General features: G+C 51.3%; 2 protein-coding genes across 5 annotated transcripts; both read right to left on the reverse strand.

The window, feature by feature from the left end:
• Positions 1–8,238: 8,238 nt before the first annotated feature.
• LOC307180496 (uncharacterized protein CXorf49 homolog) lies at positions 8,239–12,704 on the reverse strand. Of its 3 annotated transcripts, XM_079910809.1 has the most exons (6): positions 10,852–12,704; positions 10,020–10,176; positions 9,414–9,490; positions 9,102–9,147; positions 8,477–8,518; positions 8,239–8,372 (listed from the first exon to the last, which is right to left on the reverse strand). In XM_079910809.1, the coding sequence occupies exons 1-5, from the start codon at positions 12,532–12,534 to the stop codon at positions 8,478–8,480; spliced, it is 2,004 nt and encodes a 667-aa protein (XP_079766935.1). In that variant the 5' UTR covers positions 12,535–12,704; the 3' UTR covers positions 8,239–8,372; position 8,477. The 3 variants fall into 3 exon arrangements, with proteins under 3 accessions (XP_079766935.1, XP_079766934.1, XP_079766936.1); XM_079910808.1 differs by having other exon boundaries at positions 8,268–8,518; XM_079910810.1 differs by lacking the exon at positions 8,239–8,372 and having other exon boundaries at positions 8,475–8,518; positions 9,055–9,147.
• Positions 12,705–23,145: 10,441 nt separating this feature from the next.
• On the reverse strand, positions 23,146–25,995 carry LOC307180145 (uncharacterized protein CXorf49 homolog). Of its 2 annotated transcripts, XM_079910283.1 has the most exons (6): positions 25,698–25,995; positions 24,927–25,083; positions 24,321–24,397; positions 24,009–24,054; positions 23,384–23,425; positions 23,146–23,279 (listed from the first exon to the last, which is right to left on the reverse strand). In XM_079910283.1, the coding sequence occupies exons 2-5, from the start codon at positions 25,045–25,047 to the stop codon at positions 23,385–23,387; spliced, it is 285 nt and encodes a 94-aa protein (XP_079766409.1). In that variant the 5' UTR covers positions 25,048–25,083; positions 25,698–25,995; the 3' UTR covers positions 23,146–23,279; position 23,384. The 2 variants fall into 2 exon arrangements, with proteins under 2 accessions (XP_079766409.1, XP_079766408.1); XM_079910282.1 differs by having other exon boundaries at positions 23,175–23,425.
• Positions 25,996–26,698: the final 703 nt, after the last annotated feature.

Raw genomic sequence — 26,698 nt, forward strand, 5'->3', positions numbered from 1 at the left:
CCTGTGGCTCTCCTACCTCCTCTTCCCCTGCATCCCATACGTCTCCAATGATGTCACTAATCTCTGCTTTAGCCCCCTATGCTCACCAGGATCCAATACTGCTTTTGACTTACTCTCTTGGCCTGGGGTGGGAGCCAGTGTCAGAGGTTCCTCTTGGCTTTCCCCACTGGGATAGCTCTTACCCCACAGAGCAGTGACCCAATGTGGAAGTCATTGCTCCAACTGCCAAGTGTATCACTTATCATTATCAGCTTGGGTACTGGAGAAATGACCGCTATTTTGGTCCAGGGACCCATTCAGCTCACTGTGAACCGGTCTCTATTCCCAACTCCTTTTAATGTCAGGGCCTCATAAGCCCCATTCTAATGGGGCCCCATCATGACACTTTGGGCCTCCTGGATCAATGTCAGCTCAGATCCTGTGTCCAGTAGTAGTAGAAGTGTCTGGGTCTTTTTCTAGCCTCCGGGTACAGTCACCTGAGAACTGGCAGTCATTCTCTTTAGGGACGGTCATAACCCACTGCCTTGTTTCTGGATCCTTCCTCCTCAGGACTCATCCACCTCTTCAGTGGGGCCAGTCTCTGAATTGGCTGAGGACCAGGAACTGAGCAGGAGACTGTGGCTTTTTAGCGGGATGATGGCCCTCCTTCTCTTGCATTCTTGCCTTTTGCTGGCTGTCGTTGCCCCTAGGGAGCCATGCTGTCTGAGCCATCTTCTCAGCTTTCTGCCGGTCAAGCAGGCACTCTTGACTGCCCCTCTGACCTTGCTGGTCGTTACTGGAAATGTGGTCTGCTGGCATCTCTTGGTTAAGAGCTGCCCTCTGCCCTCTATCATGTCAGAATTCGTTGGCTCCCATGGGTGGTAATGAGCCCAGGTCGGGACCACTTTCCTTCCATCATTGGCATTGGCCTCCAGAGGGGAGCAACCACCAAACTTCTAGTGATGCTGGGGCCCCTCTCACCAGAACACTCCTGATGGCTTTGGTGTCCTCTCAGCCCTACAGTGGGACATGTGTCCTACAGTGGGATGTGTCCTCTCAGCCCTACAGTGGGACATAACCATGAGGCCATGTGACTGGCCTCACCTTTTCTGTCCGTTCTAGCATGTCTGCATCACTCAACCTTATTGTTCCTTCCTCTGTCATCTGCCAATCCAAGGCAGGCATTTCCACTTCTCTCCTTACGGGCCATCACTTTCTCAAAGTTTCAAAGGGCCAGTCTGGCAGTGAATTTCCTCCATCTCCTGGAGTCCTTGCCCGTGTGTTAAATCCCATGGCATGAGAAAGCGCCTCCGCTCAGTAAAACTTGCTTATCCACTCTTATATTCCTGTCCACTTGATCCAGCACCCTGAAAATCCAATCCCAGGGATATTGCCCTGCTCCTGCCAGTACAGGCTTGTTATTTCTTGGTGTATAATTTCTTTTTCCCCTTATCAGGCTCGGCATATCCCAGTGAGTTTATGGAGAAGAGATGAGGGTTTCCCTGGGAGAGGCGTCTGTCACTTTGTGGGGGAGCAGACTCTGTAGCATCTACCAGCACAGGGCATGTGTTAGCTCTTGCTAGGGAAGGAAGGGCCACCCTGCAAGCTTTGAGGCCTCAGGACGTTTGGATCTGATAAGCCAACGTTTGGGGACATCCATGCCAATATACCTGGCCTACATTTCAGAGTCTGAAGTTTTTCCAAAAAGGGCCCTGACCTTCCCATAACAGGCCTGTGTTTGTCAAGGATGTATACATCTCTGGAGTTCTGCACTTACTGTTATCGCATAATCTGTGAGCTACTCAGCTGTCTCTGCAGGAGGCAAGGGCATTTTGTAAGCCACCAAGAAAACCCCATGAATCTTACACTTGGCCCTTAACTGTTTGGTAATGTCCCTTAGTTTCTCATTATGTCTTTGCAGGGCGCCAGTGTAACAGTGATGAACAGCCGCCTCTGCCCTCCCTATAGACATAGTGCCCTCCCTACCATTCAAAGGCCTGAATCATCTCACAGGCCACAAGTAAGACCCTCCACTGGGATATTTTTCAAGGTATGTATGGATAAAACCTTAAGGAATCAGGAGGTAACCTTGTGCTAGAGATTATCCATGCCCCACATAACACTCAAAATGGTGCGCTCTTTGTCATTTGGGCAGTGAGTGAGCTGGTCCATAAACCCCATCTTATAGCTAACTTCTCAGACCACTCCTGGTACCACTTTTGTTAGTTTGGGTCCTCCAAAAATACGGACAGCAAGGCATGATTGGACATGAACGAACATGATGGGAGAATGGCATGTGAAGGATAAAGGAGAAGGAGCAGGAATGAGTCTTCTTCTTCAGGGTGCGATGCGGGTCTGACGTCTGTAAGAGAGACGCGGGGGAAAGGAGGATCAGATAAGAAGAATCTCAGATGCAGTTTCGTTCTAACAGTAAACTTTAGTTCCGTTTAGTTTAGTTTGTTCAGGCTCATGTGGAGTCCCCACCCTACAGCTGCCATTTAGAGGAGTCCCTGTCCTGAAGCAGTATGCCCCTGCCATGCTCAGTCACTGGCTGGGAGCTACCCAGAGGATGTGGGATCTTGGCACAAACAATGGTGGTGCCAGAGAAGTGGCAGCTGGCACTTGCCAATCTACTATGTTCCCTGCAGTGGATCGGAGGGGCATGTTTCTATGGCCACCACAAGGAAGCAGAAGTCAAAGGTGACTAACATTTCCGTTTTGAGTGACTTTGTGGTGGGGAGCATAAGGACACAGGAAGTAAAGAAAGATTGGGAGGGAAATGATGGGATTTTGGATACATTAAGGTTGTGTTTCTTATAGGACATGCAGGTGGAATGCACTTAGAAATTTCGTTCTGGAACACCAGTGAGGGGTCAGAGCTAGAGAGAGATACAGATTTGGGAGTCATTCATTCCCTCAGTAAACTTTTATAGCAGTGTTTTTTCAAACGTCACCATAACGTTAGAAGTTCCTTGCATGGAAGCTCCAATTCCTTTCCCTTCACCCTCCTCAGAAGTAACCTCTATCCTTTGTCTTCATCGTTCCCTTCCTTTTCTTTAGTTATTCTCTACATAGGTTCATATTCCTAACAACGTTGGTTTTGCTGCATCCTTTGGTCTTTATGTAAATGGAATCATTTGTGTTATTTCTGACTTCTCCCGTGTGATACTGTGTAACTGAGATTCATCCCTGTTGTCACATGTGGCAGGCACTTGTTCATTTTCATTGCTGTACACTGTTCCACCAAATGAATATACAGTAGACTCTCATTATCATGATAGTTATTTGCAGTCTATAAAGTTGCCATGAACACTGAATTAGGCAATCCTGAAACATTGCTCCTAAGGGAAATATAATTTCAAGTTCCTACCATCCGCTGGTCACAACATTTTCATCGACTGATCGCTGCGTAATCATGTTTCATGTGTGTTTCTGTTTAAAGGCACTCTATTTAATACAAATATTATTGATTCATTAACACTGACCTCACAGCCAACAGCATTATAAATCATGCCTGAACAAGGTTTATGTAACACACATATTTTCTTGAGTGCACGTCATAGTCATTTTGCACTCAAGAACACTAGACAGTACTTCAGCACTAAGCTTGGAGGCCATCTTTAATTATGAAATCACCAACAAAGAAGCACAAAAATGCAAACTATGTGGCACCAAATAAATCATGAAAAGGACACTTGCTTGCAGTATGAGACTGAAACCAGAAGGCAGGGCGTCACCTTGTTTGACCTCAGTTGGGAACATATTCCACCAACTCAGGTTTTTCACAGCTCTCTCGAACGAGGAGGAAAGCACTCTGGTACTGATTTGTGGTTAAAAATGAATTTTACCAAATAGGGGAATTTGCAAGTATGGAATCCACAAATAACAAGAATCAACTGTATCTCAAGCTATGTATCCATTCTACTGTCAATGGGTAATTTGGGTTGTTTCCATTTGGGCAGATATTATTCATAGCGCTACTATAAACATTCTGGCACATGTTTCCTGGTGCCCACGTACAAGAGCCTTCCAGGGCAGAGCTTTCCAACTTTTGGACCTGGGACTTTGAGGCCTTCATCTCCAGAGACAGCCAGACAGCAGCCCCTGGACCGCTTGGTTCTGGCCCTGAACAACTTTGTCATCTTACTCCTGTATGCCATACAATCATCATTTTCTGTGTGAGCCATAGAATCAAATGGCTGGGAAGCTGCTTCAGTGCTCATTTTTAAGACTGAAATTGTCATCTCATAGGGAAAGAAGATTTCCAACATTACTAGATCATGCCAGAGTTTTTACAATGGGGTCATGCTAATTTCTACTCCTATCAACAGTGTTTAACTGTTCCACATCCTCATCAACATTTGATATTAACAAAGTACAAAATTGTTGTCAATCTTGTGATAGTGAAATGGCGTCTCATTGTAGATTTAATCTGCAATTTCTTGATTAGTAATAATATTAGTAATAATATTGAGCAGCTTTTCATATGCTTGGCCTTGGGGATTTTCTTGTCTATGAGGTGTTCATTTAGTGTCTTGTGCCCATTTTCCCCTTGGGCTGTTTGCATATTTATTTGTGGAAGTTCTTTATGTATTCTATACTTTAATTCTTTGATGATTTCATGTTATGTAAATATCTTCTAGTTTTTAGCTTGCCTTCACTCTTTTTATCATACCTTTTAACGAACAAAAGCACTTGTTTTTATTTTTTCACAGCACTTTATTATGAAAAGTTCCATACAAGAAGATCACGGGACTTCCCTGGTGGCACAGTGGTTAAGAATCTGTCTGCCAATGTAGGGGACACGGGTTCGATCCCTGGTCCCAGAAGATCCCCTATGCCACGGAGCAACTAAGCCTGTGCGGCACAGCTACTGGAGCCTGTGCTCTAGAGCCTGCGTGCCACAACTGCTGAAGCCTGCGTGCCTAGAGCCCATGCTCCACAACAAGAGAAGCCACTGCAATGAGAAGCCCGCGCACCAAAACGAAGAGTAGCCCCTGCTCACCGCAACTAGAGAAAGCCGGCGCGCAGCCACAGAGGCCCAGCGCAGCCAAATAAATAAATAAAATTTTAAAAGAAAGAAGAAGATCACAAGATGATCCGGGAAAGTTGAGGGGGTACTTGCTGATCATGGACCACCTTCGCTCTCACCAGATGACCTTGCTTCCCATTTCATTGAGAGTATACAGGCAATCAGAAACAACTTCCCTCATTCATAAATAGTTTTCTCTATTTTGCATCATTCCTATCAGCATACAAGTATGTTGTCGTTTCTCCCAATTAAAGAAAACCTTCTTTTGATTCCAATTTCCCTTCAAGTGACACCTTTTTTCTCTGCTCACCTTCACATAAAAACTCCTTAAGAGTCAGTGTATACTTGCTGTGTCAAATTCTTCTCTTCTCATTCACTCTTTCTCTCCTTTCCATTTAACAATTCTCTATTGAGGGCTTACCACATGCCAGGTACTGTTCTAACACATGGTGCTACATCACTGAGAAAAACAGATGACGTTCCTTCCCTCAAGAGCTTACATTTCTGTCATAGGCCTATTGGCAATATTTTCTCAATCTTCAACTATGTCCATTCCTTTGTTGTTGGAAATCACTTTCCTGGACCCAGTTTCAATCTTTATTGGTTGCCTAGAGTGTCGCTCCTAGAACACTCCTTTACCAAACCCCTAAGTGGGATCTTCTGCTTCCTAGAACTAATGTCTTCATTGTTCTTGGTTTACCACAGTGTTTTGATGGGACTCATTCTCCAGGTACCATGGGTGATAATTTCTTTTAAGACTTTGCATGAACAAGTATTACCTTTAATATTACCTTTAATTTCATGCTTATTTGATAGCTGATATATAATTTCAGGCTGAAAAGTTTTCTGACTTTCAATGTCACTTTTGAGAATGCTGGTACTATTTTGCATGCCATTATGATTCCCAAGCCTTTATGTATGACACATTTAATTTTTTTAGTTACATATATTTTGATTTATTACATAGTAAAATTAACTTTTTTGTTTTCAGTACCATGAGTTTTAACACATGGACAGATTTGTGTAACTATCACCACAATCAGGATACAAAACAGTTCCATCAGCCCCAAAATCTCCCTCATTCTGCTGCTTTGTAGTCAAACCATCTCCCCCATCCCAAACCTCTGATAACTGGTGATCTGTTTCCCATCCCTATAGTTTTACCTTTTCCAAATATTATACAAACACAATCACACAGTATGTAACATTTTGAGACTGGCTTCTTTCATTTAGCCTAATGCATTTGCGATTCATCCAAGTTGTTGCATGTATCAAGAGTTCCTTCCTTTGTATCGTTAAAAAATGTTTCATTTATAGATGTATGGTTTTATTCGTGCATCTGTTGAATAACACCTTGATTGCTTTCAGTTTGGGGTGACTATGAATAAGGTTTCTATGAACATTCTGTTAACATTCTATTAACATCCATAGTGTGCACTGGGAAGCGAGTTCCTGTGATGGCTGTCTCCAGCCTGTAGTTAGCTTCACTCTCTCCAGAGTGTCTGCAGGGACACATGACCTGGAATGACTGTCTCTACTGGTCAGAGGCAGGTCCAAGGTCTAAGCTAGCTCTGTTTCCTCGAAGTGCACACACACTCATTGGTAATGGCCTCAGCTCAGTGGGGAGCAGTGCCGGAGCAAGAGGGGCTAGAACATAAGCCTGGTACAGGCTGGGTGGGGCACTGGGTACATTCTAGGAATCCAGCCAGAGGCCTGGGCAGCAATCAAGCCCACCTTCTCCAGGGAGGGATTTGAGGGGAAGGATTAAGTCCCACGAACGTTCTTTTCTGACCCTGAGGTCTGTGACTGTCCCATCCCACCTGTGGTCTGCCCACCTGAACTCATGCCGTGGACTCTGGAAGGGAGTCAGGGTGAGAATATGGGGGAAGGGTGGACCCAAGTGCTCCCCATTGTCCAGGTGCAGTCACTCCTTACTTCCCATCCTCACTGCGCCCATCCTGCCCCTGTCCCGGGTAGCTCATGTTGGGTGGCCTCATATATGGGTCCCCTGATTCTAAGATGAGCTACTCTGAGGAGCCACCCTTCCCAATCTCATTCCATCCACACCCACAGTAGTTGTCAGACATCATAGGATCACAGAGTAGGATCGAGAGCCACCTCCAGCGAATCCAACATTTCGAGCATCCCGACACCCTGTCGTGGGGGTTGGTGACTTCTGCATCATCCCCCTCCTATGTTTTGGGAATTTAACGACAACCTTTGAACAAAACAGATCCGAACCTTGCTTTTGCTCATTCAATGCCTTACAGAACCTGGACCAGCCTCTACTCCCTTTACTCCCTGAATCACATCTTTCTCCCTCAAGGGAGATTACCCCTGATTACATTTATTCACACACAGGGACACACCGTCACCAACCTTGAATGGCCAATCTACCATCATACCCCCTTTTGTGTAGTAAAACACCGGTCTTTCGGGAAGGGTGTCAGGCACAACCACCCTTGCCTCACTCAAACACAAGTCTGTCCCTCTGAGTCTCAGGCTGGTACAGCCCTGGGTCCTGGCTGAGGGAAGGAAGTGCTCCCCAACCTCGAGTGAGGGGGAAATCGAACATGGAGTTCAGACTCAATCTCGTGTGTCCTAAAGAGGCAGTCTGGGAGATTGAGCTGGGACACGGAAATATCATTTCCAGGAAAATCTGTGTCACGGGGCTGGTGGAAGAGTATTTGACGGGGACCATGCAACAACACAGACCTACTAACCACACTCGCCATAGAACCTGACAGGCCAATTTCCACTCAAGGGTGTACAGACGACCCGGCTGGAGGAGGGTGGTCAGCTGGCTAGGGCAGGGAGGATGTGAATGCTTCCAGATTGGAGCTCTGGAAGGGGGTCATGAGTTCCTGCTGATGGGAAGGGTGAATGGCAGAGATGAATGGGAACCGCCAGACCCCAGAGGAGGAGGGGGGTTTGGAGAGAGCTAGAAGAGGGCCTTCGGGGGAAAGGGAGGACGTGCCAATGTGGCCAGGCAGAGCACACACAGGACCCAGACCTGGGACACTCCGCTGGCTTGACTGCAGGGATGGTAACAGAGGCTGGCCCAGAGTCCCCACCACAGGATGCCACAGATACCGTTCTGGAAAAGGCTCTGACGTGGAGCAGCGCCCCGCCCCGGCCCCCTACCCCGACCCCGACCCCTACCCCTCCAGAGAGAAGGCAGAACACAGAATATGAGAGGTACTTTAATTGGAAACTGCTGTGAAACTGGGGCGGGGCGGGGGCAAAACAAGGGGGAGAGGAAGCCCTAGCTGAGGCAGAACAGGAGGGAACGAGCTTGGCCACAGCTCCAGGGCCCCAAAGGTACCAGCTGCTCCTCTTGCAGGAAGACGCTGGGCTCAACCTGTGAAACAGCAGAGTCAGGGAAGAGCCTGAAGCCAGGGCCAGCCCCCAGCCCTGCTCAACAGCCAGGACTGTGGGAAGGGGTACGGTGTGTGTAACACTCACTTCAAAGGGTCTGCAACTTGTCAGCCAGGTACTGCATGGCGGCTGCAACAGGGACAGGCATTAGCAGGCGCTCCAGACAGAGGGATACAGAAGCCCGTCCCCCTATCCCCGTGAGGAACCGCCTAGCCCTGATACCTGAAACCCCTCCAGACCCGATGCAAAGAGCTCTGGGCCTGATCACTCCCCACCACCCAAATTGAATGTGGAACCGGTTCCTAAAGGGAAACAAAATGTGCCAGCAGCTCTCATGCTGTGGGCCGTGCCACAACCACTCAGAACTTGTCACACACACAAACAAACAATCCAGCAAGAACCTTAGAAGCCACACCAAGCAGCAGTTCAAGGGAAAAATCAACGAGGCATCTCTAAAAGTCCTATCAGAAGGACATTCCCTAGGACTGGTCTGGTTGTCAAAGTGTGCATGCAGTCCAGACAGTACTTTGCTATTTGTACACACGCCCAGTTGTACATGCACAGCCAGCTCCAGGGCCAGGCCTGAGAGGTTCTCCTCCCCACAGGGATGATCGTCCCTGCCAGGCCCACCGCACCTGCAGCCCACCCCCACCCCAGGTGCCCACCCGGGTTCTTCACTAAGACACCGCTCTCCGGCCCTGGTTCCTCATACCAAGTTGCTCCTTAAGTTCGTCTACTTCTCTCTTTAGCTCGAGACACTAGGCCAGCAGACAGAGGAGGAAGAGAAATGATTAGTATACTCTGGCCTCCTCTCTCCTCCACCTTCTCCTCTCCCCCGGGCCCTCCACCCCAAAGCCGGGTGGTCAGACTGGCAAGGGCTCCTCAGTGGAAAGGAGGTGGGCTCCCTCCGTGGGGTACGTGATGGGGGCAGGGGAGGGGGAGCCCACACATGTCAGCTGAACTTGGACCCAGATCCCACCCTCGAGTTTGGGCCTGCATTTCCAGGATGCAGTGGAAGCATTACCCAAGGACAGCAGGGCGTTCCCAGTGGCTGCTGCTGCGTTTCCGGTCTTGGGGGATGGTCAAGTGGCCCCCGGTCACCTGAGAGGGAAAGGACACACAATCCAGCTTCCCAGGCTCCCAGTGAGGTGGAAAGGGACAAGCGGGCTCTAAAGTGAGGTGAGGCAGCACCACCCTCTGCTGGCAACCAGCCGCCCCTGCTCTGCCCAGCAGCCGGAACCTTGTCTCTGGGCCTGCTTCCCCTGTTCCCCGGGGACAGCCATTTCGCCACTGTGGTCCCCAAACAATGTGGCTCTGGATTCGACCCTCCCAGAGCTGCAGCCACAGCCAGCACGTGGGAGAGCAATGTGGCCGAACAGGACTTAACAGAAAAGGCTGTTCCCCTGCAAGTCTACACCGGGAGCAGCTGTTTGGGGCACTGCCACCGATCACCCCGGCCGCACAAACCCCACACAGAGGATGATGTGGCTCAAGGCCAGCCCTGCCAGCACCCCGTCTTCTGTGGGAGAAGCTGCCTGGGAGCAAGGCTGTGCCCCCGGCAGAGACAGAGGCAGAGGTTTCTGTCCTCAACCCCTCTTCCCTCCCCTCATATCAAACCCACGACACTCACCTGAGGGGGCAGGCCCCCTGGGCATGACTTCTCCCTGGTTCAGGGCCAAGGGTTCTGAGTTTCCTGGATCTTGGGGGCCTCTGGTGTTGACGTCGCCACTGCTGGCTTTTCTACGATGCATGCGCAGACAAGATGTCCCTGGCCTGTGAGTGAGCAGCTGAAACAAAAATTTCTCACCGATTTGGACTAAGGAAGTGTGTGTGTGTGTGTGTGTGTGTGTGTGTGTGAGAGAGAGAGAGAGTGACAGAGAGAGATAGAGACAGAGAGACAGAGACAGAAAGAGAGACAGAGAGAGAGAGTTGTGTGATTCGGGCCAGGGTGAGGCAGGGAATTGGGAAGGGAATTGAAAGGCTGATCTCATTAGCACTTTCTCCCTCAGTCAGCCCCAGGCCAGCAGGCAGAGCTGATCTAGGCACAACAGTGGGACACTGAGAAAGCCCAGGCCCCCTGCAAGGAAGGTCTGGGGAACAGCTAGGAAGGAGGATTCAGGAAGCTGGTGAGTCTAAATACTGAGGCTTTCCGGGGAAGCTTTTAAGGGATCCCCCGACCCAATTCAGCTACCAGCCCTCCCTTCCATCCCAGCCCAAGTCTCTCAGAGGAGGCTGGAAAGAGGCCAAGGGTGGAGAACCGGGCCCAGGACACCCGAAGTGCTACCTTAATGTTTGTCCCTAGGAAAAGGAGCCCGATCTGGCATCGTAATGACCCAGTGACCGAGGGGCACCCAATGCTGACCTCTGAGGGGTGGACAGAGGCAGCATGGATGAAGACGTGTGCCCTGGGTGCTGTGGGGGGGGGGAAGAGTGGGGAGAGAGGAGGAGCATGGCCTACTCACTTGGCCCTTTGGGGCTGGGTCTCTATTTGGGTCCTTATCTTCTCCCGCCACCGCCTCAGACTCCCTTGCCCACCTGACCACGGATTTCTTCCCAGCGCCACTGTGCTTGGACTGTTTGGTTCCCGAAAGGACCAAGGTATAACTCTTGGGTCTCCCAGGCAGCGGAATACCAGAGATTGGGGGGAAGGTGGCCGCTTCCACGGGAGTTGCCGAGATTCGCTGCCCCCGGGAACCGAAGGTTCCCCCCAGGGCAAGTTTGGACGCTTCCCCGACGGATTTCTTCTCCTGGGCTCCGTTCTTCCTAGGAGTGACCCGCGGCAGGCCACCTGGAGCAGCAGCAGAAACAGAAGCAGCAGCAGCAGCAGCAGCAGCAGCTCCCGCGTAGCTGGGCTTGCTGCCCCCCTTGCCCCACAGCACGCTCTGCATTTTCTTAGGGGAAGAGATGCCCTGCTTTCCCACGCCCTGCCTTTCCACAACCGAAGAGAGTCCTCGCGGAGCCGAGGACAGGGAAGAGCCTGTCACGTGACGGTAATTCTCCCTGACTTGGAACTTCGAGTGTCTGGGAGTGTCCCCGGGATCCTCGGGTCTGCTGGGCTTGGCCTGGCCTCCTCCTCTGCGGTAAGTGCTCACCGTCATCAGCTGTGTCTCACTGAATTCATCTGAGGACTCGGAGTCGGACAGCAGCCAGGCCAGGCCTTCCGCGGAGCGCCGCTGGCGATCCGCAGCCACGTTCAACCTACGCTTAGTGCCTCTCTTAGGGTTCCCCAAGGCCCGGCCCGCTTCAGGCCCACCGAGGTGGAGAGGGCCGGCTGGAGCCGTCGGCGCCTCCCCACAGCTCTGGCCGGGCGCTCCTCGACCGCCGGGACCCGCCTCGAGGTGCAGTGTCGACACAGTGGCCTCTTTGAAGGCAGTGGACCTCTCCGGGGACGGGTACCTGCGGACGCCCAGCACGTCCTGGTCAGTCAGCTGCTGCAGGTTGGCCTCCTTGGCCGCCTCAGACTCGTCGATCAGGTCCAGGAGGTCCCTCGTGTGCTCATGTGGGGAGCCAGGTCGGCCTTCGCGGCCCCACAGCACCGGCCCTCGCGCTTCCAGCATCTCCCGCTCAGACTGGAAGCCCTCGGGGTCCGGGTATCTGCGGACGCCCAGCACGTCCTGGTCGGTCAGCTGCTGCAGGTTGGCCTCCTTGGCCGCCTCAGACTCGTCGATCAGGTCCAGGAGGTCCCTCGTGTGCTCATGTGGGGAGCCAGGTCGGCCTTCGCGGCCCCACAGCACCGGCCCTCGCGCTTCCAGCATCTCCCGCTCAGACTGGAAGCCCTCGGGGTCCGGGTATCTGCGGACGCCCAGCACGTCCTGGTCGGTCAGCTGCTGCAGGTTGGCCTCCTTGGCCGCCTCAGACTCGTCGATCAGGTCCAGGAGGTCCCTCGTGTGCTCATGTGGGGAGCCAGGTCGGCCTTCGCGGCCCCACAGTACCGGCCCTCGCCCTTCCAGCATCTCCCGCTTCGACTGGAAGCCCTCGGGGTCCGGGAAGCCGCCTCCGCCCTTGCCGCTCCGCGGCTCCCCAGGCTCGGGGCCTGGGTCGGGCCCCGGCGGGACTGCGGGGCCGGCTATGCGAACGCCGGCCCGCTCCCTGACTTTTGGGCGGACACGCCTTCTCAACACATACACCTCATCCGGGGAGCTCATGTCGCGACCCGGGTGGCCCCAGAACCGGGGCGACGGTCGATGGCCCGAGTCGCGGTCGCGGTCACGGCCGGCTAGGCGGGCGGCGCTCAGAAGGGAGCGTCAGCCACCTCACGCGCCGCACGAGCTCGCCTCAAAAGAAAGGACGCGCCACTTTCAGCGCGCCTCTCACGCCTGCGCCGCAGCCTCCTCATTGGTCCGGCCCCCGCCAACCAGCGGGCGCCTTGTTCGCCCGCCCCCGTCGAGACCTAACCAATGGGGCCGAGGGCCTCTGGTTTGCTCGCAAGCCCGTGGGCGGTCCGGGCAGTTGGCTGGTGAAGGAGGTGGTGGGAGTGCCTCCCTCTGTCAAGCCTCTGGGCCCGCCTCCTCCTGTCCCGCCTCCCCTTTCTGGTTAGAGTCACAGCTCTGAGCCTCTGTTTCCCATGTATACAGGGGGTCGAGGGCGTCGGCGAGTGAGGGCGCCGGGCTCCAGGGGTGGTGAGGATGAAACGTCAAGATGGAGGCGCTGGATGCCTAGCACGCGCCGAAAGCATTTGCCAGCCTCCCTTCCACCGCAAGCCTTAAGACCCAACAGGAGAATGGGCACAGGAGTCCCGCAGTCAGTGATCAGGGGTCGGCCAGAGAGCAAAGGGATCGTATTTTCGTTCTGTAAGGTCTCTGTCTCAACTGCTCCATCAAATGAGGCTCAGCAGACGTTACTGGCAGGCGGGTGTGGCGGATAGACTTGGGGTTGGCCTCGCTCCATCAGTCCTTCCCCCTCTCTGAGGCAAATTCAAAGAAGAGGAAATCGCAGTGGCCAGTTACACCCCAAAAGATGCTCCCCACCGCTGATCCTGGAGATGTGAACTAAAACCACGAATCGGGTTTCACACACTAGGTTGACAACCTTCAAAGAGCTTAACCATTCCGAGGGTGGGAGAGGTTAGGAGCAAACCCCTGTGGCGGTGGTGCAAGAGACGCATTGGGGAGGTAATTTGGCAGAATCCATTGAAAGCAACTTAGTGCCGGCACGCACTCTGTGCCTGGCACTCTTCTAAGCGCTGGGCATAAATAATAATGCATCCGCGTGACACGCCTTTAACTATAGTACCAACTATTACTGGCCTCTTCCCGGTGAGGAAACAGGCACTGAGAGGTTCGGCCACTGGCCCAAGGTCATTTGGCTCGTGGGGATCAGCGGCAGGATTGAAACCAATCAATCTGACTCCAGAGTCCTTGCTTTTAGCCCAAGAGCTTTAAAAGGAAGGAAGAAAGAATCTATTTCCTCTATGCTCCTGCAAGTCCGCTGCCTGGTACTCCTTCCGGAGACACGCTGGTACCTGTAGTGTACAAGAACACATGCACAAGGGAGTCGGTGATGGGAAAAACTGGGAACACTCCAAATTCCCGTCAGTAAGGAAATGGATGAATGCAACGTGGCTTAGCATCCAGTAGCATAAAGCGTGGCAGTCCAACGGAATGCATCAGGCCATTCTCACAGCTTTCGAAAGCATCCGCCTGACTTCCAACTGCAAGTTGCAGAACGATGGCTTTGGATTCACATTTGTAAGTTAAATCACTTGCGTGCGTGGGCACACGCACACACACCAGTCAATCCTATGTAATATATGAGAATTCATTTAAGTATATGTACAAGTATGTTTTAAAGTTTTGAAGGACGCACAACCAAGGCCTACCAGGTGTGATGGCGGTGGGTGTGGATAGCCAGGTGTCTCTCAATTTTTCTTGGAACTGTCAGTTCTCAGCTCCCCTGAGCTGAGCAGTACTGATGTCTGGGGAGTGGTGCCTCCCTTGGTTTCTATACGGCCCATGGGTGTTAGAATTTCCCATGTCTGCCACCCCACTCCTACTCTGACACCGCTCCATTCCTCCCATACCTTCCTTCTGCTCCTTCCCGTTCATACTCCTCTGTCTTCAGTCACCTCTCTCTCTTGCAACCTGCTCTGGCTGACCTCCTGGAGAGTCCTGGGGTGTCTGAACCCCTCTTGCCTGTGGAACTCAAAGGCCCAGTTTTCTGGGTCTGCACCTGAGAAGCTGGCCGTGCTGGAGAAGTTTCAGAGCAGGGGAGATTGGGTGCACTGTAAATCTGCAATCCTCCTCCTCGAGCCTGCCCCCGATGGTGCCTGCCCGTTTGTGGATACCGCCCTCTTCCACTTCTCCCAGTGACTTTTTAAGTCGTGGTGTGCTATTTCAAATATGTTAAAATGGATAAGGAAGGATATAGCAAAATCTCCTGCATCCACCAGCACCCTAGGAAACATTACCAGTGGATTCAGTGGAAGCCTCCGTCTTCCCTCTCACCATTTCCATTCCCTTCCTCCCTCCCCCAGAGAGAGACTCCCAGAACTTCTTCTCACCTTCTCCACTCTCTTCGTCCCTGTGGCTCTCCTACCTCCTCTTCCCCTGCATCCCATACGTCTCCAATGATGTCACTAATCTCTGCTTTAGCCCCCTATGCTCACCAGGATCCAATACTGCTTTTGACTTACTCTCTTGGCCTGGGGTGGGAGCCAGTGTCAGAGGTTCCTCTTGGCTTTCCCCACTGGGATAGCTCTTACCCCACAGAGCAGTGACCCAATGTGGAAGTCATTGCTCCAACTGCCAAGTGTATCACTTATCATTATCAGCTTGGGTACTGGAGAAATGACCGCTATTTTGGTCCAGGGACCCATTCAGCTCACTGTGAACCGGTCTCTATTCCCAACTCCTTTTAATGTCAGGGCCTCATAAGCCCCATTCTAATGGGGCCCCATCATGACACTTTGGGCCTCCTGGATCAATGTCAGCTCAGATCCTGTGTCCAGTAGTAGTAGAAGTGTCTGGGTCTTTTTCTAGCCTCCGGGTACAGTCACCTGAGAACTGGCAGTCATTCTCTTTAGGGACGGTCATAACCCACTGCCTTGTTTCTGGATCCTTCCTCCTCAGGACTCATCCACCTCTTCAGTGGGGCCAGTCTCTGAATTGGCTGAGGACCAGGAACTGAGCAGGAGACTGTGGCTTTTTAGCGGGATGATGGCCCTCCTTCTCTTGCATTCTTGCCTTTTGCTGGCTGTCGTTGCCCCTAGGGAGCCATGCTGTCTGAGCCATCTTCTCAGCTTTCTGCCGGTCAAGCAGGCACTCTTGACTGCCCCTCTGACCTTGCTGGTCGTTACTGGAAATGTGGTTTGCTGGCATCTCTTGGTTAAGAGCTGCCCTCTGCCCTCTATCATGTCAGAATTCGTTGGCTCCCATGGGTGGTAATGAGCCCAGGTCGGGACCACTTTCCTTCCATCATTGGCATTGGCCTCCAGAGGGGAGCAACCACCAAACTTCTAGTGATGCTGGGGCCCCTCTCACCAGAACACTCCTGATGGCTTTGGTGTCCTCTCAGCCCTACAGTGGGACATGTGTCCTACAGTGGGATGTGTCCTCTCAGCCCTACAGTGGGACATAACCATGAGGCCATGTGACTGGCCTCACCTTTTCTGTCCGTTCTAGCATGTCTGCATCACTCAACCTTTTTGTTCCTTCCTCTGCCATCTGCCAATCCAAGGCAGGCATTTCCACTTCTCTCCTTATGGGCCATCACTTTCTCAAAGTTTCAAAGGGCCAGTCTGGCAGTGAATTTCCTCCACCTCCTGGAGTCCTTGCCCGTGTGTTAAATTCCATGGCATGAGAAAGCGCCTCCGCTCAGTAAAACTTGCTTATCCACTCTTATATTCCTGTCCACTTGATCCAGCACCCTGAAAATCCAATCCCAGGGATATTGCCCTGCTCCTGCCAGTACAGGCTTGTTATTTCTTGGTGTATAATTTCTTTTTCCCCTTATCAGGCTCGGCATATCCCAGTGAGTTTATGGAGAAGAGATGAGGGTTTCCCTGGGAGAGGCGTCTGTCACTTTGTGGGGGAGCAGACTCTGTAGCATCTACCAGCACAGGGCATGTGTTAGCTCTTGCTAGGGAAGGAAGGGCCACCCTGCAAGCTTTGAGGCCTCAGGACGTTTGGATCTGATAAGCCAACGTTTGGAGGCATCCATGCCAATATACCCGGCCTACATTTCAGAGTCTGAAGTTTTTCCAAAAAGGGCCCTGACCTTCCCATAACAGGCCTGTGTTTGTCAAGGATGTATACATCTCTGGAGTTCTGCACTTACTGTTATCGCATAATCTGTGAGCTACTCAGCTGTCTCTGCAGGAGGCAAGGGCATTTTGTAAGCCACCAAGAAAACCCCATGAATCTTACACTTGGCCCTTAACTGTTTGGTAATGTCCCTTAGTTTCTCATTATGTCTTTGCAGGGCGCCAGTGTAACAGTGATGAACAGCCGCCTCTGCCCTCCCTATAGACATAGTGCCCTCCCTACCATTCAAAGGCCTGAATCATCTCACAGGCCACAAGTAAGACCCTCCACTGGGATATTTTTCAAGGTACGTATGGATAAAACCTTAAGGAATCAGGAGGTAACCTTGTGCTAGAGATTATCCATGCCCCACATAACACTCAAAATGGTACGCTCTTTGTCATTTGGGCAGTGAGTGAGCTGGTCCATAAACCCCATCTTATAGCTAACTTCTCAGACCACTCCTGGTACCACTTTTGTTAGTTTGGGTCCTCCAAAAATACGGACAGCAAGGCATGATTGGACATGAACGAACATGATGGGAGAATGGCATGTGAAGGATAAAGGAGAAGGAGCAGGAATGAGTCTTCTTCTTCAGGGTGCGATGCGGGTCTGACGTCTGTAAGAGAGACGTGGGGGAAAGGAGGGTCAGATAAGAAGAATCTCAGATGCAGTTTCGTTCTAACAGTAAACTTTAGTTCCGTTTAGTTTAGTTTGTTCAGGCTCATGTGGAGTCCCCACCCTACAGCTGCCATTTAGAGGAGTCCCTGTCCTGAAGCAGTATGCCCCTGCCATGCTCAGTCACTGGCTGGGAGCTACCCAGAGGATGTGGGATCTTGGCACAAACAATGGTGGTGCCAGAGAAGTGGCAGCTGGCACTTGCCAATCTACTATGTTCCCTGCAGTGGATCGGAGGGGCATGTTTCTATGGCCACCACAAGGAAGCAGAAGTCAAAGGTGACTAACATTTCCGTTTTGAGTGACTTTGTGGTGGGGAGCATAAGGACACAGGAAGTAAAGAAAGATTGGGAGGGAAATGATGGGATTTTGGATACATTAAGGTTGTGTTTCTTATAGGACATGCAGGTGGAATGCACTTAGAAATTTCGTTCTGGAACACCAGTGAGGGGTCAGAGCTAGAGAGAGATACAGATTTGGGAGTCATTCATTCCCTCAGTAAACTTTTATAGCAGTGTTTTTTCAAACGTCACCATAACGTTAGAAGTTCCTTGCATGGAAGCTCCAATTCCTTTCCCTTCACCCTCCTCAGAAGTAACCTCTATCCTTTGTCTTCATCGTTCCCTTCCTTTTCTTTAGTTATTCTCTACATAGGTTCATATTCCTAACAACGTTGGTTTTGCTGCATCCTTTGGTCTTTATGTAAATGGAATCATTTGTGTTGTTTCTGACTTCTCCCGTGTGATACTGTGTAACTGAGATTCATCCCTGTTGTCGCATGTGGCAGGCACTTGTTCATTTTCATTGCTGTACGCTGTTCCACCAAATGAATATACAGTAGACTCTCATTATCATGATAGTTATTTGCAGTCTATAAAGTTGCCATGAACACTGAATTAGGCAATCCTGAAACATTGCTCCTAAGGGAAATATAATTTCAAGTTCCTACCATCCTCTGGTCACAACATTTTCATCGACTGATCGCTGCGTAATCATGTTTCATGTGTGTTTCTGTTTAAAGGCACTCTATTTAATACAAATATTATTGATTCATTAACACTGACCTCACAGCCAACAGCATTATAAATCATGCCTGAACAAGGTTTATGTAACACACATATTTTCTTGAGTGCACGTCATAGTCATTTTGCACTCAAGAACACTAGACAGTACTTCAGCACTAAGCTTGGAGGCCATCTTTAATTATGAAATCACCAACAAAGAAGCACAAAAATGCAAACTATGTGGCACCAAATAAATCATGAAAAGGACACTTGCTTGCAGTATGAGACTGAAACCAGAAGGCAGGGCGTCACCTTGTTTGACCTCAGTTGGGAACATATTCCACCAACTCAGGTTTTTCACAGCTCTCTCGAACGAGGAGGAAAGCACTCTGGTACTGATTTGTGGTTAAAAATGAATTTTACCAAATAGGGGAATTTGCAAGTATGGAATCCACAAATAACAAGAATCAACTGTATCTCAAGCTATGTATCCATTCTACTGTCAATGGGTAATTTGGGTTGTTTCCATTTGGGCAGATATTATTCATAGCGCTACTATAAACATTCTGGCACATGTTTCCTGGTGCCCACGTACAAGAGCCTTCCAGGGCAGAGCTTTCCAACTTTTGGACCTGGGACTTTGAGGCCTTCATCTCCAGAGACAGCCAGACAGCAGCCCCTGGACCGCTTGGTTCTGGCCCTGAACAACTTTGTCATCTTACTCCTGTATGCCATACAATCATCATTTTCTGTGTGAGCCATAGAATCAAATGGCTGGGAAGCTGCTTCAGTGCTCATTGTTAAGACTGAAATTGTCATCTCATAGGGAAAGAAGATTTCCAACATTACTAGATCATGCCAGAGTTTTTACAATGGGGTCATGCTAATTTCTACTCCTATCAACAGTGTTTAACTGTTCCACATCCTCATCAACATTTGATATTAACAAAGTACAAAATTGTTGTCAATCTTGTGATAGTGAAATGGCGTCTCATTGTAGATTTAATCTGCAATTTCTTGATTAGTAATAATATTAGTAATAATATTGAGCAGCTTTTCATATGCTTGGCCTTGGGGATTTTCTTGTCTATGAGGTGTTCATTTAGTGTCTTGTGCCCATTTTCCCCTTGGGTTGTTTGCATATTTATTTGTGGAAGTTCTTTATGTATTCTATACTTTAATTCTTTGATGATTTCATGTTATGTAAATATCTTCTAGTTTTTAGCTTGCCTTCACTCTTTTTATCATACCTTTTAATGAACAAAAGCACTTGTTTTTAATTTTTCACAGCACTTTATTATGAAAAGTTCCATACAAGAAGATCACGGGACTTCCCTGGTGGCACAGTGGTTAAGAATCTGTCTGCCAATGTAGGGGACACGGGTTCGATCCCTGGTCCCAGAAGATCCCCTATGCCACGGAGCAACTAAGCCTGTGCGGCACAGCTACTGGATCCTGTGCTCTAGAGCCTGCGTGCCACAACTGCTGAAGCCTGCGTGCCTAGAGCCCATGCTCCACAACAAGAGAAGCCACTGCAATGAGAAGCCCGCGCACCAAAACGAAGAGTAGCCCCTGCTCACCGCAACTAGAGAAAGCCGGCGCGCAGCCACAGAGGCCCAGCGCAGCCAAATAAATAAATAAAATTTTAAAAGAAAGAAGAAGATCACAAGATGATCCGGGAAAGTTGAGGGGGTACTTGCTGATCATGGACCACCTTCGCTCTCACCAGATGACCTTGCTTCCCATTTCATTGAGAGTATACAGGCAATCAGAAACAACTTCCCTCATTCATAAATAGTTTTCTCTATTTTGCATCATTCCTATCAGCATACAAGTATGTTGTCGTTTCTCCCAATTAAAGAAAACCTTCTTTTGATTCCAATTTCCCTTCAAGCGACACCATTTTTCTCTGCTCACCTTCACATAAAAACTCCTTAAGAGTCAGTGTATACTTGCTGTGTCAAATTCTTCTCTTCTCATTCACTCTTTCTCTCCTTTCCATTTAACAATTCTCTATTGAGGGCTTACCACATGCCAGGTACTGTTCTAACACATGGTGCTACATCACTGAGAAAAACAGATGACGTTCCTTCCCTCAAGAGCTTACATTTCTGTCATAGGCCTATTGGCAATATTTTCTCAATCTTCAACTATGTCCATTCCTTTGTTGTTGGAAATCACTTTCCTGGACCCAGTTTCAATCTTTATTGGTTGCCTAGAGTGTCGCTCCTAGAACACTCCTTTACCAAACCCCTAAGTGGGATCTTCTGCTTCCTAGAACTAATGTCTTCATTGTTCTTGGTTTACCACAGTGTTTTGATGGGACTCATTCTCCAGGTACCATGGGTGATAATTTCTTTTAAGACTTTGCATGAACAAATATTACCTTTAATATTACCTTTAATTTCATGCTTATTTGATAGCTGATATATAATTTCAGGCTGAAAAGTTTTCTGACTTTCAATGTCACTTTTGAGAATGCTGGTACTGTTTTGCATGCCATTATGATTCCCAAGCCTTTATGTATGACACATTTAATTTTTTTAGTTACATATATTTTGATTTATTACATAGTAAAATTAACTTTTTTGTTTTCAGTACCATGAGTTTTAACACATGGACAGATTTGTGTAACTATCACCACAATCAGGATACAAAACAGTTCCATCAGCCCCAAAATCTCCCTCATTCTGCTGCTTTGTAGTCAAACCATCTCCCCCATCCCAAACCTCTGATAACTGGTGATCTGTTTCCCATCCCTATAGTTTTACCTTTTCCAAATATTATACAAACACAATCACACAGTATGTAACATTTTGAGACTGGCTTCTTTCATTTAGCCTAATGCATTTGCGACTCATCCAAGTTGTTGCATGTATCAAGAGTTCCTTCCTTTGTATCGTTAAAAAATGTTTCATTTATAGATGTATGGTTTTATTCGTTCATCTGTTGAATAACATCTTGATTGCTTTCAGTTTGGGGTGACTATGAATAAGGTTTCTATGAACATTCTGTTAACATTCTATTAACATCCATAGTGTGCACTGGGAAGAGAGTTCCTGTGATGGCTGTCTCCAGCCTGTAGTTAGCTTCACTCTCTCCAGAGTGTCTGCAGGGACACATGACCTGGAATGACTGTCTCTACTGGTCAGAGGCAGGTCCAAGGTCTAAGCTAGCTCTGTTTCCTCGAAGTGCACACACACTCATTGGTAATGGCCTCAGCTCAGTGGGGAGCAGTGCCGGAGCAAGAGGGGCTAGAACATAAGCCTGGTACAGGCTGGGTGGGGCACTGGGTACATTCTAGGAATCCAGCCAGAGGCCTGGGCAGCAATCAAGCCCACCTTCTCCAGGGAGGGATTTGAGGGGAAGGATTAAGTCCCACGAACGTTCTTTTCTGACCCTGAGGTCTGTGACTGTCCCATCCCACCTGTGGTCTGCCCACCTGAACTCATGCCGTGGACTCTGGAAGGGAGTCAGGGTGAGAATATGGGGGAAGGGTGGACCCAAGTGCTCCCCATTGTCCAGGTGCAGTCACTCCTTACTTCCCATCCTCACTGCGCCCATCCTGCCCCTGTCCCGGGTAGCTCATGTTGGGTGGCCTCATATATGGGTCCCCTGATTCTAAGATGAGCTACTCTGAGGAGCCACCCTTCCCAATCTCATTCCATCCACACCCACAGTAGTTGTCAGACATCATAGGATCACAGAGTAGGATCGAGAGCCACCTCCAGCGAATCCAACATTTCGAGCATCCCGACACCCTGTCGTGGGGGTTGGTGACTTCTGCATCATCCCCCTCCTATGTTTTGGGAATTTAACGACAACCTTTGAACAAAACAGATCCGAACCTTGCTTTTGCTCATTCAATGCCTTACAGAACCTGGACCAGCCTCTACTCCCTTTACTCCCTGAATCACATCTTTCTCCCTCAAGGGAGATTACCCCTGATTACATTTTTTCACACACAGGGACACACCGTCACCAACCTTGAATAGCCAATCTACCATCATACCCCCTTTTGTGTAGTAAAACACCGGTCTTTCAGGAAGGGTGTCAGGCAGAACCACCCTTGCCTCACTCAAACACAAATCTGTCCCTCTGAGTCTCAGGCTGGTACAGCCCTGGGTCCTGGCTGAGGGAAGGAAGTGCTCCCCAACCTCAAGTGAGGGGGAAATCGAACATGGAGTTCAGACTCAATCTCGTGTGTCCTAAAGAGGCAGTCTGGGAGATTGAGCTGGGACACGGAAATATCATTTCCAGGAAAATCTGTGTCACGGGGCTGGTGGAAGAGTATTTGACGGGGACCATGCAACAACACAGACCTACTAACCACACTCGCCATAGAACCTGACAGGCCAATTTCCACTCAAGGGTGTACAGACGACCCGGCTGGAGGAGGGTGGTCAGCTGGCTAGGGCAGGGAGGATGTGAATGCTTCCAGATTGGAGCTCTGGAAGGGGGTCATGAGTTCCTGCTGATGGGAAGGGTGAATGGCAGAGATGAATGGGAACCGCCAGACCCCAGAGGAGGAGGGGGGTTTGGAGAGAGCTAGAAGAGGGCCTTCGGGGGAAAGGGAGGACGTGCCAATGTGGCCAGGCAGAGCACACACAGGACCCAGACCTGGGACACTCCGCTGGCTTGACTGCAGGGATGGTAGCAGAGGCTGGCCCAGAGTCCCCACCACAGGATGCCACAGATACCGTTCTGGAAAAGGCTCTGACGTGGAGCAGCGCCCCGCCCCGGCCCCCTACCCCGACCCCGACCCCTACCCCTCCAGAGAGAAGGCAGAACACAGAATATGAGAGGTACTTTAATTGGAAACTGCTGTGAAACTGGGGCGGGGCGGGGGCAAAACAAGGGGGAGAGGAAGCCCTAGCTGAGGCAGAACAGGAGGGAACGAGCTTGGCCACAGCTCCAGGGCCCCAAAGGTACCAGCTGCTCCTCTTGCAGGAAGACGCTGGGCTCAACCTGTGAAACAGCAGAGTCAGGGAAGAGCCTGAAGCCAGGGCCAGCCCCCAGCCCTGCTCAACAGCCAGGACTGTGGGAAGGGGTACGGTGTGTGTAACACTCACTTCAAAGGGTCTGCAACTTGTCAGCCAGGTACTGCATGGCGGCTGCAACAGGGACAGGCATTAGCAGGCGCTCCAGACAGAGGGATACAGAAGCCCGTCCCCCTATCCCCGTGAGGAACCGCCTAGCCCTGATACCTGAAACCCCTCCAGACCCGATGCAAAGAGCTCTGGGCCTGATCACTCCCCACCACCCAAATTGAATGTGGAACCGGTTCCTAAAGGGAAACAAAATGTGCCAGCAGCTCTCATGCTGTGGGCCGTGCCACAACCACTCAGAACTTGTCACACACACAAACAAACAATCCAGCAAGAACCTTAGAAGCCACACCAAGCAGCAGTTCAAGGGAAAAATCAACGAGGCATCTCTAAAAGTCCTATCAGAAGGACATTCCCTAGGACTGGTCTGGTTGTCAAAGTGTGCATGCAGTCCAGACAGTACTTTGCTATTTGTACACACGCCCAGTTGTACATGCACAGCCAGCTCCAGGGCCAGGCCTGAGAGGTTCTCCTCCCCACAGGGATGATCGTCCCTGCCAGGCCCACCGCACCTGCAGCCCACCCCCACCCCAGGTGCCCACCCGGGTTCTTCACTAAGACACCGCTCTCCGGCCCTGGTTCCTCATACCAAGTTGCTCCTTAAGTTCGTCTACTTCTCTCTTTAGCTCGAGACACTAGGCCAGCAGACAGAGGAGGAAGAGAAATGATTAGTATACTCTGGCCTCCTCTCTCCTCCACCTTCTCCTCTCCCCCGGGCCCTCCACCCCAAAGCCGGGTGGTTAGACTGGCAAGGGCTCCTCAGTGGAAAGGAGGTGGGCTCCCCCCGTGGGGTACGTGATGGGGGCAGGGGAGGGGGAGCCCACACATGTCAGCTGAACTTGGACCCAGATCCCACCCTCGAGTTTGGGCCTGCATTTCCAGGATGCAGTGGAAGCATTACCCAAGGACAGCAGGGCGTTCCCAGTGGCTGCTGCTGCGTTTCCGGTCTTGGGGGATGGTCAAGTGGCCCCCGGTCACCTGAGAGGGAAAGGACACACAATCCAGCTTCCCAGGCTCCCAGTGAGGTGGAAAGGGACAAGCGGGCTCTAAAGTGAGGTGAGGCAGCACCACCCTCTGCTGGCAACCAGCCGCCCCTGCTCCGCCCAGCAGCCGGAACCTTGTCTCTGGGCCTGCTTCCCCTGTTCCCCGGGGACAGCCATTTCGCCACTGTGGTCCCCAAACAATGTGGCTCTGGATTCGACCCTCCCAGAGCTGCAGCCACAGCCAGCACGTGGGAGAGCAATGTGGCCGAACAGGACTTAACAGAAAAGTCTGTTCCCCTGCAAGTCTACACCCGGAGCAGCTGTTTGGGGCACTGCCACCGATCACCCCGGCCGCACAAACCCCACACAGAGGATGATGTGGCTCAAGGCCAGCCCAGCCAGCACCCCGTCTTCTGTGGGAGAAGCTGCCTGGGAGCAAGGCTGTGCCCCCGGCAGAGACAGAGGCAGAGGTTTCTGTCCTCAACCCCTCTTCCCTCCCCTCATATCAAACCCACGACACTCACCTGAGGGGGCAGGCCCCCTGGGCATGACTTCTCCCTGGTTCAGGGCCAAGGGTTCTGAGTTTCCTGGATCTTGGGGGCCTCTGGTGTTGACGTCGCCACTGCTGGCTTTTCTACGATGCATGCGCAGACAAGATGTCCCTGGCCTGTGAGTGAGCAGCTGAAACAAAAATTTCTCACCGATTTGGACTAAGGAAGTGTGTGTGTGTGTGTGTGTGTGAGAGAGAGAGAGAGAGAGAGTTGTGTGATTCGGGCCAGGGTGAGGCAGGGAATTGGGAAGGGAATTGAAAGGCTGATCTCATTAGCACTTTCTCCCTCAGTCAGCCCCAGGCCAGCAGGCAGAGCTGATCTAGGCACAACAGTGGGACACTGAGAAAGCCCAGGCCCCCTGCAAGGAAGGTCTGGGGAAGAGCTAGGAAGGAGGATTCAGGAAGCTGGTGAGTCTAAATACTGAGGCTTTCCGGGGAAGCTTTTAAGGGATCCCCCGACCCAATTCAGCTACCAGCCCTCCCTTCTATCCCAGCCCAAGTCTCTCAGAGGAGGCTGGAAAGAGGCTAAGGGTGGAGAACCAGGCCCAGGACACCCGAAGTGCTACCTTAATGTTTGTCCCTAGGAAAAGGAGCCCGATCTGGCATCGTAATGACCCAGTGACCGAGGGGCACCCAATGCTGACCTCTGAGGGGTGGACAGAGGCAGCATGGATGAAGACGTGTGCCCTGGGTGCCGTGGGGGGGGGGGAAGAGTGGGGAGAGAGGAGGAGCATGGCCTACTCACTTGGCCCTTTGGGGCTGGGTCTCTATTTGGGTCCTTATCTTCTCCCGCCACCGCCTCAGACTCCCTTGCCCACCTGACCACGGATTTCTTCCCAGTGCCACTGTGCTTGGACTGTTTGGTTCCCGAAAGGACCAAGGTATAACTCTTGGGTCTCCCAGGCAGCGGAATACCAGAGATTGGGGGGAAGGTGGCCGGTTCCACGGGAGTTGCCGAGGTTCGCTGCCCCCGGGAACAGAAGGTTCCCCCCAGGGCAAGTTTGGACGCTTCCCCGACGGATTTCTTCTCCTGGGCTCCGTTCTTCCTAGGAGTGACCCGCGGCAGGCCACCTGGAGCAGCAGCAGAAACAGAAGCAGCAGCAGCAGCAGCAGCAGCAGCAGCAGCAGCTCCCGCGTAGCTGGGCTTGCTGCCCCCCTTGCCCCACAGCACACTCTGCATTTTCTTAGGGGAAGAGATGCCCTGCTGTCCCACGCCCTGCCTTTCCACAACCGAAGAGAGTCCTCGCGGAACCGAGGACAGGGAAGAGCCTGTCACGTGACGGTAATTCTCCCTGACTTGGAACTTCGAGTGTCTGGGAGTGTCCCCGGGATCCTCGGGTCTGCTGGGCTTGGCCTGGCCTCCTCCTCTGCGGTAAGTGCTCACCGTCATCAGCTGTGTCTCACTGAATTCATCTGAGGACTCGGAGTCGGACAGCAGCCAGGCCAGGTCTTCCGCGGAGCGCCGCTGGCGATCTGCAGCCACGTTCAACCTACGCTTAGTGCCTCTCTTAGGGTTCCCCAAGGCCCGGCCCGCTTCAGGCCCACCGAGGTGGAGAGGGCCGGCTGGAGCCGTCGACGCCTCCCCACAGCTCTGGCCGGGCGCTCCTCGACCGCCGGGAGCCGCCTCGAGGCGCAGTGTCGACCCAGTGGCCTCTTTGAAGGCAGTGGACCTCTCTGGGGACGGGTACCTGCGGAAGCCCAGCACATCCTGGTCGGTCAGCTGCTGCAGGTTGGCCTCCTTGGCCG

This window comes from Stenella coeruleoalba (genome assembly GCF_951394435.1).
Source record: "Stenella coeruleoalba genome assembly, chromosome: X".
Classification (NCBI taxonomy): Eukaryota; Metazoa; Chordata; class Mammalia; order Artiodactyla; family Delphinidae; genus Stenella; species Stenella coeruleoalba.

Bases quoted from the DNA above. Each gene is read 5' to 3' on its own strand.
- LOC307180496 (XM_079910809.1), bottom strand. From the start codon at position 12,534: ATGAGCTCCCCGGATGAGGTGTATGTGTTGAGAAGGCGTGTCCGCCCA. The intron at 9,148-9,413 runs GTAATGCTTCCA...CTGCTGGCCTAG, and splicing joins GAACGCCCTGCTGTCCTTGG to TGTCTCGAGCTAAAGAGAGA. The intron at 8,519-9,101 runs GTATGAGGAACC...TCCCTGTTGCAG, and splicing joins CGAACTTAAGGAGCAACTTG to CCGCCATGCAGTACCTGGCT.
- LOC307180145 (XM_079910283.1), bottom strand. From the start codon at position 25,047: ATGCATCGTAGAAAAGCCAGCAGTGGCGACGTCAACACCAGAGGCCCC. The intron at 24,398-24,926 runs GTGAGTGTCGTG...TTTCCCTCTCAG, and splicing joins CAGGGGGCCTGCCCCCTCAG to GTGACCGGGGGCCACTTGAC. The intron at 24,055-24,320 runs GTAATGCTTCCA...CTGCTGGCCTAG, and splicing joins GAACGCCCTGCTGTCCTTGG to TGTCTCGAGCTAAAGAGAGA.